We start from the raw sequence: 11,337 nt of genomic DNA on the forward strand, positions 1-11,337 counted from the left end.
TGTAAGTCTTCTGTCCACCAATTTTTGATGTTGTTGAAGAAATCTAGGTGGGAGAGCCAAATATTTTCAAACCTGAATGGTCTATTTCTGAGAATGTCCATACCTTTGATCTCCATTTGGACTAGCCAGTGGTCTGAACCTCCAAAGGGGAGAACTTCAACTATTATTTCCTTGTTTGCAAGCATCAGATTCTCTAAGATTAGGAATCTGTCTAACTTAGAGGCTACTTGAGCTTTGCCACCTCTTTTATTATTCCAAGTAAAGAGGCTAGTATTCATTTCAACCTCTACTAGGTTCTTCTTGTCTATAAGGGTTTGAAATTTCAATGAGTCTTTACTGAGGATTCTCATTCCTCCTTTTTTCTTAGAAAGAGATTTGATCATATTGAAGTCCCCTCCCATGATCCAAGGTATTCCTATACGTCTACCCCTGAGATCCTCTAGCGAGTCTAGGAACTTAAGTTTATCATCTATTCTTTGAGGACCATAAACATTGGTTACTAGATAGTAGTGCCTGTCTCCTTCTGGTTGAATGATAACTGATAGATAATTCCTGGTAGCCTCAGCATCTATAACACTTAATTTGTGAGGGTTCCAAAGAGTGAGGATTCCCCCCGCAGTATCCTCTGCTTTAACTTCTAGAAACTCAAATCTACTAAGCCATTTACTGTGGATTTGTCTGATTTTTTAAATGGAACTTTTTGTTTCTTGGATAAAGATCATGTCCGGCATTTCTTGTTTCATTCTATTACTGAGTATTCTTTGATTTCTTTTACTCCCTTGACCTCTTATATTCCAAGAAATAAACTTCATAATTAAAGATTTCTGAAGGAGTAGTTGGCAAGATCTTTCATCTTACCTGAATCTATCATTAGCTTGCCACACTCCATCAAGAGTTCATTCTACTTTTTTCGGCCTCTTTTCTTACCTGGGTTTCTTTTCGCTAGTCCCGGGGTTGCTTTTAGCGCCTTCACTCCTCTGTTTTCTGGTTTGTTTGTATTTTGTCCTTTTCCCAATGCATTGGATTGTGTTTTCGATAAAAAAAAAACTGTTATATTTTATTAAGTTCTTCTTGGGGTACTGAATCCACTACTCCCATGGTTCCCTGGAACAAGAACCCTTCTAGATCTAGGTTTTCTTTGTCCAATATCTCCTGTAACTCATGGTCTTCTAGGTCCATCTCACTCGGGGTCATATCCTGATCCATCTCAAGTTTTGTTTCACTCATAATGGTTTCTGTTTGGTACCCTGTTTTCTGATTTTGGTCACATTCATCTTCTGTTCTCTTTTCTCCATCCTTTCCTTCTGTTGCTTGATCTTCCTTTGTGGTTTCTTCATCTTCCTCTAGAACTTGGAACTTGTTTTAGCTACCTTTAAGTCCTTCATCTTGATGTTGCATTGTTCCTTTCTTACTTCCTTTTCCTCGATGGACCACTTTTTGAAAGCTGTCTGTTTCCTTCATTATATTTGTTTTGATGTTATTTCCTACATTCCCTTGTGGACAGTCTCTAAATAGATGCCCGTCTCATGACATCTACGACATCTAAAGGGAATATGCTTGTAGTCTACTGTTTGCACCCAATCTTCATCAAAGACTTCCAGGATCACTTCATCTGGTAAGGCTCCTGATAGATCCATTTCCACGCATATTCTAGCAAATGAAGTGTATTTCCCTCTTCTTGTGGCTTCGGAAATTTTGACAAAGCGACCTAATTTATTGCCTATGGCCATTAACGATTCATTTTGCCAGTAATTAAGAGGTAAGGAATAAAGTCTTACCCAGACTGGTACAAAGGTAAAAGTTTCCCGTTCTGAGACAAAATTTATAATCTATGGCCTCATGTAGAGTCCAATTGCCGCAAAGAAGTAAGGTCCACCTTAGAAGACTTTGTCCTTATCTTCAATATTCGTGAACACCACCGTAAAGAAACCCTTTGACCCAAGATGAAGGTCTATGCTACCTTTAGGTTTCCAATGATATTTGATCCAAGTCTATAAATCTTTTTCAGTGGGCCATAGTCCCATGAACTTACAAATAATAGCATATGTTCTCATATGGTCCCTGTATGCCTGCAGGGCAGGATCATTTAAAACAACTCTTGGAGTGATCTTAGCTTTGGGTTTGCAGGGTCCCTGTTGTTTCTTGTCTTTAGTGTCCTATTTTTTGTCTTCTCCCTCCTTGTCCTTTGTGCCGTTGATTCCCTCAGTGTTGCCTCCTGCTATCTCCTCTTCCATGGTTTCTTTACCTTCTCCTGAAGTTCCTTTAGTACTTTCTAAAGGCTTCTTACCTTTGCTAGCCACAACTTCCTTGAAGGAGGGAGATGCTCTCCCTCCTCTGCGACCCTCCATGGGGAGCACTGCCTGCAACTCGCGAAAACCCTAGACGTTTGCAATCATTGTTCCTTTCGATAAAACAAACTTTTCATCACTAGAAGCCTAATATTAAAACCTAATACTAAAACCCAATATTATAAAGGCTAGTTATTGTAATTCTACTATTAAAACACTTTACTAAAACCCCAATATGTATACCGAATACTAAAATGACATTTTAAACCTAATATTATAATACATTGACTAAGGATGACTATAAGTAAATAAGGTCGAATATTGTTAAATATGGTAAACATAGGGTTGACCAAGTTTGATCATGGTCAACTATATAAACAATGGCTATCAAGGTTGACTCTATTTGACTAAATTGACTAATAAAGTTGACTATATTTGACTATTAATATTAATTAATGATAACAATAAACAATTATGTTTGACCGAAGTTGAGCAGTGTTGATTATCAATCATAATTAAACATAATCAACAACATTAATAAATATAGTTGACTAATTTTATAATATCACAACACAACGTTAAATAAATTACAATATATTGCAAAATTACTATAATAATTATTACATTGCGAAAATATTATTTGATTATTAAAACCTTTATACTAAAACTCAATATTAAAAACTATAAAATTATTAAGTATTGAGTATATTAATATAGTTAAATTCTATATAAATTCTATAAAGGTTTAATATTGTGCTGGTGCGTATATCAACCACAAACAATATAGTTGTGGTTACTTATTATCGTTTATATATTTACGCCGTAAGGCGTTCCCTCTGAGATCAACTCCCCTCTCTGCCTACCTGTCATCTTGTAAGCCACACGATTATATGTTAGACGATTGCAACAATTTCAGCCGTTCGATCGTTCATTCAAAAGGGTTGCCGAAACAGTTTGGGCGTTTCATTTGGCATCGAATAGTTTCATCCGGGCAGCAGGGTTTGTGCCTAACTGTTCATCCTTTTGTGCTGTTATTGCCGCCTATGGAAGATTGGGTCGAGCTGCATCGAATAGTTTCATCCGGGCAGAGGGATGAGGAAGTTATGACTCGCCGCGTTGAAGTAAAGGAATCGAGCATTGACAGTATCGGAAAACAGATCTTCCATCTCGCCTGCTTGTATTTTGCCTTCCATGGGATCGTTCTCATTCTGCTTTTCACTGCTGCCACTCAGGAGAATGCCCGTACTTGTAATAGATGGTGGATTCCTTCTACCTTGTCTGGCATTACATCTCTGGTTCTCATATGTGCCATTCAGTACAAGCTCATTCTCCAAAGAAAAGTTATGAAGATGCTGCACAAGGATATAAACGATTCCAGAGCTCTGAGCAAATGTGTTCAGGAGCTTAGAATGAAGGGTCTAAGCTTTGATCTGTCGAAAGAGCCTCATATTACCAAGAAGATGAAAAGCTCTAGTGTGGAGAACAAATTCAGCCCTCTCAGATGGTGCTCTCAGTTCCTTCATGAGCCTGACATCCACTCACTCCGGTATGTTCTTTATTCTATTCTTGTTTTTTCTCTTTTTTTAAAGGCATTATGAAATAGGGCATTACAGGTTCTGTGTTTGGTGGGGTTCCATCCATCATGCCAATGTGCAGTCAATACAGAAATCAAAGGTGGGATACAACATATGATATGAGGTGGAACACAACATCAAGGGCAACAACACTACCCTCCTCCTCCGCAACGGCCTATGCCGCCCCATCAGGTTACTCACATGTATGCTCAACCGGATCAGGTGACCATCTTTACACAGCGATTTTTGTTATTTCTGGTTGCACCTGTGTCCGTTTTCATGTTTAGCACTCCTAATTCCATGAAGTAATTATTATTGCTACTATTATTATAAAACATATGCCCACTTAACCTCCTGCTGTGGATATATTCCCTCATTTTTATATTCTCAGTGTTTTGAATAGTACTCCCAGTGGTAATCAGCATCTGTACGTTCTTCCTGTAATTTAGGTATAGAAGTTAGGGTTTACTTATTTCTACACTATTGCGTAATTGTCCAATGCCTTTGTTTATTTGTTAGGGTTCGACTAGAAATTAGTTTTAACGATATCAGCGGATTGGATTTTATATACTTTTAGCCTTTTAGACAAAGGCATCATCTGGGGCGTTCTAGATATATTTGGCATTTGGAAAAGCGTAATGACAGGATAAAAGGGACGAAGATTGAAATTCAATTAATGTGAAGGAATACAAATTAAAAAGGGTTGGAAAATGGCATATAGAAATGCCAACCCGTGCTGATGCTGCATGAAAAAAGTTTGTATACCTCCTAAGTGAACTGAAAGTTTCTTCTTTTAGGCTAAAGTCACATTGTCAAATTTGGTGAAAAAGAAGGTAAGAAAAATGTCTTCCGAGCGAAACCCATAAAAATGTCGGCGAGTCAAAATTCTCGCACAAGAAATACCTATTTTTTTTTAGGTAATTAGCATCTAGAACACTGCGTTTAAATGATTTTTGCCTCAACGTTTCGAGTCACTAGATGGGCTTATCGTCAAGAGCTGAGTGCTGAATCTGCTAACCCAATTTTTTTATAGCTTCAAATGTGATAAAACATGTCAAAAATTACCAAATATTCGAACTATGTTTTCATAGTATACTTTTTTGTTTATATAAACTTTTCATTTAAACCAAAAAATTTCACCAAATATGCTGAAATTTGATTCGGGCTGTTGAATCTGGTGAATTTAATTGGTTTCTTTTACATTTTGTAAATTGCAATTTTTTTTAAGAGATTTACTGAAAGTGGCTGCAAAGGTTTTAGTCATAAATGCCTTTCACACCCCTCCCTTTACATGTCCTCCACTATCAAGTTGGCAGTGCAAGCAGAGGTGCTTCATCCAAAACATAAAAGCAAGCATCTTTGCAAGGGCTGCTCTCACCTGGCTCACAAAGTAGATAGAATGAAATTGTGAAAACTAAATAAATTCAACAAATTATATTTGTTTTTTATTTTTCCAGGTTACAAAGCCTGTGGCAAAGACGGAAAATTATGATATGGAAGAGGGTACAACCGAATGTTCATTTCCTTTTCTTTTTGAGAAGAATGGAACAGCTACAGAGGAAGAAGAAACAGAGAGCAAGCGTCAAGGCTCAACCGATTGATCAGTTCTCTGTTACAAGTATCAAGTGGGCACAGGTAACTTCGATTTCTAAAGGAAATCTTCTCCGGCAGTAAATTTTAAACACAACCGTGATTGATGTGTCAGATTACAGGGTGGACACTGGAGACCACTGAAACAGAGGACATGAATGCATATCTTCGCTTCGGACCTATCTGAGCAGTGCGTTGCTCTTCATGAGCCTGAAATCCACTCACTCCGGTATGTTCTTTACCAAATTCTTGTTTTTTCTCTTTTTTAAAGGCATTCTGAAATAGGGCATTACTGGTTCCGTGTTTGGTGGTGGCTCATCCATTATCTTTAGTAGGAAGAATGCCAATGTGCATTCAATACAGAAAATACAAAGGTGGAATACAACATATGATGTTGAGATGGAGCAGTCCACTTACCATGTGCAAAAGCATCTTATTATGGAAAATAATTGAAATGTTGATCTCTACTTCTACATTGAATTTCAGGGCAAAGCTAGAGAGGAAGAAGAAACAGAGAGCAATTGTCAGGACTCATCATATTACCAAGAAGATGAAAAGCTCTAGTGTGGAGAACAAATTCAGCCCTCTCAGATGGTGCTCTCAGTTCTTTCTTCCCTTTGCATTGACTCTTACCTCGGGTTTCATCCTCAGCTCATGCAAGCTTATTGCCTGTAGCTAGTCAGCTGTAAATGCTACCATAATTATGACTTCTTGGCAGACAAATAATCGATTGAATTGCTTGGGGTATCCCAAATAAGGCGGTAATGCGCTCCTGGGATCTCGCCTGCTTGTATTTTGCCTTCCATGGGATCGTTCTCATTCTGCTTTTCACTGCTGCCACTCAGGAGAATGCCCGTACTTGTAATAGATGGTGGATTCCGTCTACCTTGTCTGGCATTACATCTCTGGTTCTCATATGTGCCATTCAGTACAAGCTCATTCTCCAAAGAAAAGTTATGAAGATGCTGCACAAGGATATAAACGATTCCAGAGCTCTGAGCAAATGTGTTCAGGAGCTTAGAATGAAGGGTCTAAGCTTTGATCTGTCGAAAGAGCCTCATATTACCAAGAAGATGAAAAGCTCTAGTGTGGAGAACAAATTCAGCCCTCTCAGATGGTGCTCTCAGTTCCTTCATGAGCCTGACATCCACTCACTCCGGTATGTTCTTTATTCTATTCTTGTTTTTTCTCTTTTTTTAAAGGCATTATGAAATAGGGCATTACAGGTTCTGTGTTTGGTGGGGTTCCATCCATCATGCCAATGTGCAGTCAATACAGAAATCAAAGGTGGGATACAACATATGATATGAGGTGGAACACAACATCAAGGGCAACAACACTACCCTCCTCCTCCGCAACGGCCTATGCAGCCCCATCAGGTTACTCACATGTATGCTCAACCGGATCAGGTGACCATCTTTACACAGCGATTTTTGTTATTTCTGGTTGCACCTGTGTCCGTTTTCATGTTTAGCACTCCTAATTCCATGAAGTAATTATTATTGCTACTATTATTATAAAACATATGCCCACTTAACCTCCTGCTGTGGATATATTCCCTCATTTTTATATTCTCAGTGTTTTGAATGGTACTCCCAGTGGTAATCAGCATCTGTACGTTCTTCCTGTAATTTAGGTATAGAAGTTAGGGTTTACTTATTTCTACACTATTGCGTAATTGTCCAATGCCTTTGTTTATTTGTTAGGGTTCGACTAGAAATTAGTTTTAACGATATCAGCGGATTGGATTTTATATACTTTTAGCCTTTTAGACAAAGGCATCATCTGGGGCGTTCTAGATATATTAGGCATTTGGAAAAGCGTAATGACAGGATAAAAGGGACGAAGATTGAAATTCAATTAATGTGAAGGAATACAAATTAAAAAGGGTTGGAAAATGGCATATAGAAATGCCAACCCGTGCTGATGCTGCATGAAAAAAGTTTGTATACCTCCTAAGTGAACTGAAAGTTTCTTCTTTTAGGCTAAAGTCACATTGTCAAATTTGGTGAAAAAGAAGGTAAGAAAAATGTCTTCCGAGCGAAACCCATAAAAATGTCGGCGAGTCAAAATTCTCGCACAAGAAATACCTATTTTTTTTTAGGTAATTAGCATCTAGAACACTGCGTTTAAATGATTTTTGCCTCAACGTTTCGAGTCACTAGATGGGCTTATCGTCAAGAGCTGAGTGCTGAATCTGCTAACCCAATTTTTTTATAGCTTCAAATGTGATAAAACATGTCAAAAATTACCAAATATTCGAACTATGTTTTCATAGTATACTTTTTTGTTTATATAAACTTTTCATTTAAACCAAAAAATTTCACCAAATATGCTGAAATTTGATTCGGGCTGTTGAATCTGGTGAATTTAATTGGTTTCTTTTACATTTTGTAAATTGCAATTTTTTTTAAGAGATTTACTGAAAGTGGCTGCAAAGGTTTTAGTCATAAATGCCTTTCACAACCCTCCCTTTACATGTCCTCCACTATCAAGTTGGCAGTGCAAGCAGAAGTGCTTCATCCAAAACATAAAAGCAAGCATCTTTGCAAGGGCTGCTCTCACCTGGCTCACAAAGTAGATAGAATGAAATTGTGAAAACTAAATAAATTCAACAAATTATATTTGTTTTTTATTTTTCCAGGTTACAAAGCCTGTGGCAAAGACGGAAAATTATGATATGGAAGAGGGTACAACCGAATGTTCATTTCCTTTTCTTTTTGAGAAGAATGGAACAGCTACAGAGGAAGAAGAAACAGAGAGCAAGCGTCAAGGCTCAACCGATTGATCAGTTCTCTGTTACAAGTATCAAGTGGGCACAGGTAACTTCGATTTCTAAAGGAAATCTTCTCCGGCAGTAAATTTTAAACACAACCGTGATTGATGTGTCAGATTACAGGGTGGACACTGGAGACCACTGAAACAGAGGACATGAATGCATATCTTCGCTTCGGACCTATCTGAGCAGTGCGTTGCTCTTCATGAGCCTGAAATCCACTCACTCCGGTATGTTCTTTACCAAATTCTTGTTTTTTCTCTTTTTTAAAGGCATTCTGAAATAGGGCATTACTGGTTCCGTGTTTGGTGGTGGCTCATCCATTATCTTTAGTAGGAAGAATGCCAATGTGCATTCAATACAGAAAATACAAAGGTGGAATACAACATATGATGTTGAGATGGAGCAGTCCACTTACCATGTGCAAAAGCATCTTATTATGGAAAATAATTGAAATGTTGATCTCTACTTCTACATTGAATTTCAGGGCAAAGCTAGAGAGGAAGAAGAAACAGAGAGCAATTGTGCCATGCAGTTCATTCCATATACAATGAACTTGAGGACCCTTCAGAAATGCAGCCCATTGTTCGCACATCATTGGCAACGTGCTCAATTGTATACATAAGTACAAGCTTTTTTGGCTTTCTTCTATTTGGAGACCAGACCATGGATGATGTCCTGGTCAATTTTGACACCAACTTGGGAGTTCCCTACAGTGTTGTGCTGAATGACATTGTTCGTGTGACCTATGTTGTACATCTGATGCTGGTCTTTCCTCTCATTTTTTTTGCCCTGGGACTTAATCTTGATGGGTTTGTCTTTCCAGCGAAAAAGCATCTTGTTTTGGATAATAAGAGGTTCATTTTGATCACTGCTGGGTTAATTGGAATCATTTTCCTTGGGGCATCATTCATACCAAGTATCTGGGATGCATTTCAATTCACAGGGGCCACAGCAGCAGTTTTTATTGGGTTCATCTTCCCAGCTCCCGTTGCTCTCAGGTAGAAAAAAAGTTGTTTTTCATTTCTGGTTTCGTCTTTCACCTGGCTTGTATGTAACTTCTAACCTCAATTATTTTTTAATTGCAGAGACACCCATGGAATCTCAACCAGGAAGGAGATATTTATTGCATTGTTCGTGATTTTTCTGGCAGTGGTTTCAAGTTCAATTGCTATAGTGAGTGACATTAATTCTTTGTTCAACAAAGAGGAGGAAGTCCCTCCACGATCTTGAGAATGATTTTTTATGAGCAGGTGGTGCACATACATATAAAGATTATTTGGAACAAAACCGAGAAAAGAACGTTGATTTTGGAATTTGCTTGTAGAATTGGTGAATAAACTTTTGTAAAGCCTTGTATCATCCTGCCATGGTCGCTCGGCCTTCTAGTTAAAGATACTACTGTATTTGTAGTTGTAAACATTGAAAAGGAATATAGTTGATCTCGCATCATTGATTGAGCGATTCATCTAATCATCCATGAATAGTTGAGAGCCTGTCAAGCGGAAGATTGAAGGTTTGGTTTCTTTCAATAATACTCAACCTCACATAAGTTTGAGGTGCACCAAAATGCATCCCACTGTGTGTGATGATTCCATTGCTCTTCAATAACTTCTCACAATCTTCATCCTCCTTTCCTTCACATTTTAGCCCTGCAAATGTTGCATTGATACAGAGGGCCAGAGTAAGAGTAATTAGTCCATTTTGCCAAGTATTTTCATTTCACCCATTTAAAGTAGAGACATCAACTCAGTTCCACCATTCATTGATGTCTCTACTTCAATAGACAGATAGACCCATTTGAAATATACATACCTTACATGACATGCATAAGTACCAGTCAAACTCCAAGCCATTGAGTACACACATGCACACAAAAACAAGCATACACATACATATCCAGAGAAACAGAGTACAAGGTCTGCCAACATTCAAGTTAAAGTGAGAAAGAAGAGGTAGCACAACAAATTGCATATAATTGTAAAAGAATCAACATTACTTACCCAATCTGACTTCCTGCATGACCTGTACTTTTAGATACTGTGAACAGCATAAGATCTTGATCTGCAGGAGCAGCGATAGAGGGGTAATGTGGCCAGTGATAGGCTAAATCGTAGAGAAAAGTGGATGTTGGGTTCAAGAAACCTAGTAATGGAAGAGAATAACAAAGCTAAAAAGTTGTGAGGTAAGAGACAAATGAATGTTAAAAAAATAGAACTAATACAAAACTAACTGACCTGAAAGAAATTCAGTGAAATCTTTTAGTGGGAATGCCGAGATCCATGGATTAGATCTGATGAAGTCTTTTTATTGAAACAAGGGTTCCAAATCAATTCAAAATTGAAATAGGTAAACTGAGGAGAGAGTGCCAATCTAGATCTAGGTGGGAAGGTATACTCCAAAGGAAGCAAATCTGAACTTCATTAAAAAAAAACCTAGTGAGTGGTCCAATTAGCTTAGAAATAAATAAAATTTAATGAAGAAACAAGCCTAAATCAATACTCTGATAAAAAAAATGATATATTTCTAATCCTCTCAACAAATGAACCTAGTTGACAAATGCAACAACCTGAAAAGAAATTAACCAAAAACAAATGATAATTAGAGAATACAATAACATTAGGGAAAATGACTTACTTTGTTGCAGTGGCCAAATCTGGGTTTAATTTTTTTTTATCTCAGGTAGGTAACAGAGATTATTTCTCCAAGAAACATTATGGTTTCATTGACAACAAAAAGAGGTTGGTGGAGAAATGTATTATTTACCAATAAACGAGAAACGTGTACAGAATCACAGCATTGGTAACTTAACAACTAAGTTGATGCAATGAAATTATATTGAGATCCATGTTTGATATCCAGCACTCATATCGCCTCATTTTTGGTGAGTTTTGTTTTCCCACGAGTCAAAAGTTCCACTCTTTATTATTGTTTATTTGAAAAGAGATAATCAGCCAGAACTCCAAAAATAAATTCCACGAGGAAAGTTCACCTTCAATAAATAGAACTCTGACTTCCGTCATAATTCAAACTAGATTTAAGGCCAAATTTATTGAGGAAAATAGGGCAGTTTGAATATTATTTATCCTGAGCTCAACACACTTTTCCT

The 11,337-nt window shown here is 37.5% G+C and overlaps 3 protein-coding genes across 4 annotated transcripts; all 3 read left to right on the forward strand.

Annotated features, from left to right (window-relative positions):
* The first annotated feature begins 3,105 nt into the window (after window positions 1-3,105).
* Window positions 3,106-5,615, forward strand: LOC149160897 (uncharacterized). The gene is made up of 3 exons (XM_089436812.1): window positions 3,106-3,834; window positions 3,945-4,084; window positions 5,320-5,615. Exons 1-3 carry the CDS (start codon window positions 3,179-3,181, stop codon window positions 5,352-5,354), a joined length of 831 nt encoding a protein of 276 aa, XP_089292938.1. The 5' UTR covers window positions 3,106-3,178; the 3' UTR covers window positions 5,355-5,615.
* Window positions 5,616-6,066: 451 nt separating this feature from the next.
* LOC149160898 (uncharacterized) lies at window positions 6,067-8,240 on the forward strand. Of its 2 annotated transcripts, XM_089436814.1 has the most exons (3): window positions 6,067-6,611; window positions 6,722-6,861; window positions 8,097-8,240. In XM_089436814.1, the coding sequence occupies exons 1-3, from the start codon at window positions 6,217-6,219 to the stop codon at window positions 8,129-8,131; spliced, it is 570 nt and encodes a 189-aa protein (XP_089292940.1). In that variant the 5' UTR covers window positions 6,067-6,216; the 3' UTR covers window positions 8,132-8,240. The 2 variants fall into 2 exon arrangements, with proteins under 2 accessions (XP_089292940.1, XP_089292939.1); XM_089436813.1 differs by having other exon boundaries at window positions 6,722-8,240.
* Window positions 8,241-8,801: 561 nt separating this feature from the next.
* LOC149160899 (amino acid transporter AVT6A-like) lies at window positions 8,802-9,508 on the forward strand. The gene is made up of 2 exons (XM_089436815.1): window positions 8,802-9,229; window positions 9,317-9,508. The coding sequence occupies exons 1-2, from the start codon at window positions 8,802-8,804 to the stop codon at window positions 9,459-9,461; spliced, it is 573 nt and encodes a 190-aa protein (XP_089292941.1). The 3' UTR covers window positions 9,462-9,508.
* Window positions 9,509-11,337: the final 1,829 nt, after the last annotated feature.

This window comes from Pinus tabuliformis, chromosome 5_2, assembly GCF_031772625.1.
Source record: "Pinus tabuliformis cultivar Carrire ecotype Pingquan chromosome 5_2, CPIR1, whole genome shotgun sequence".
NCBI classification, from domain to species: domain Eukaryota; kingdom Viridiplantae; phylum Streptophyta; class Pinopsida; order Pinales; family Pinaceae; genus Pinus; species Pinus tabuliformis.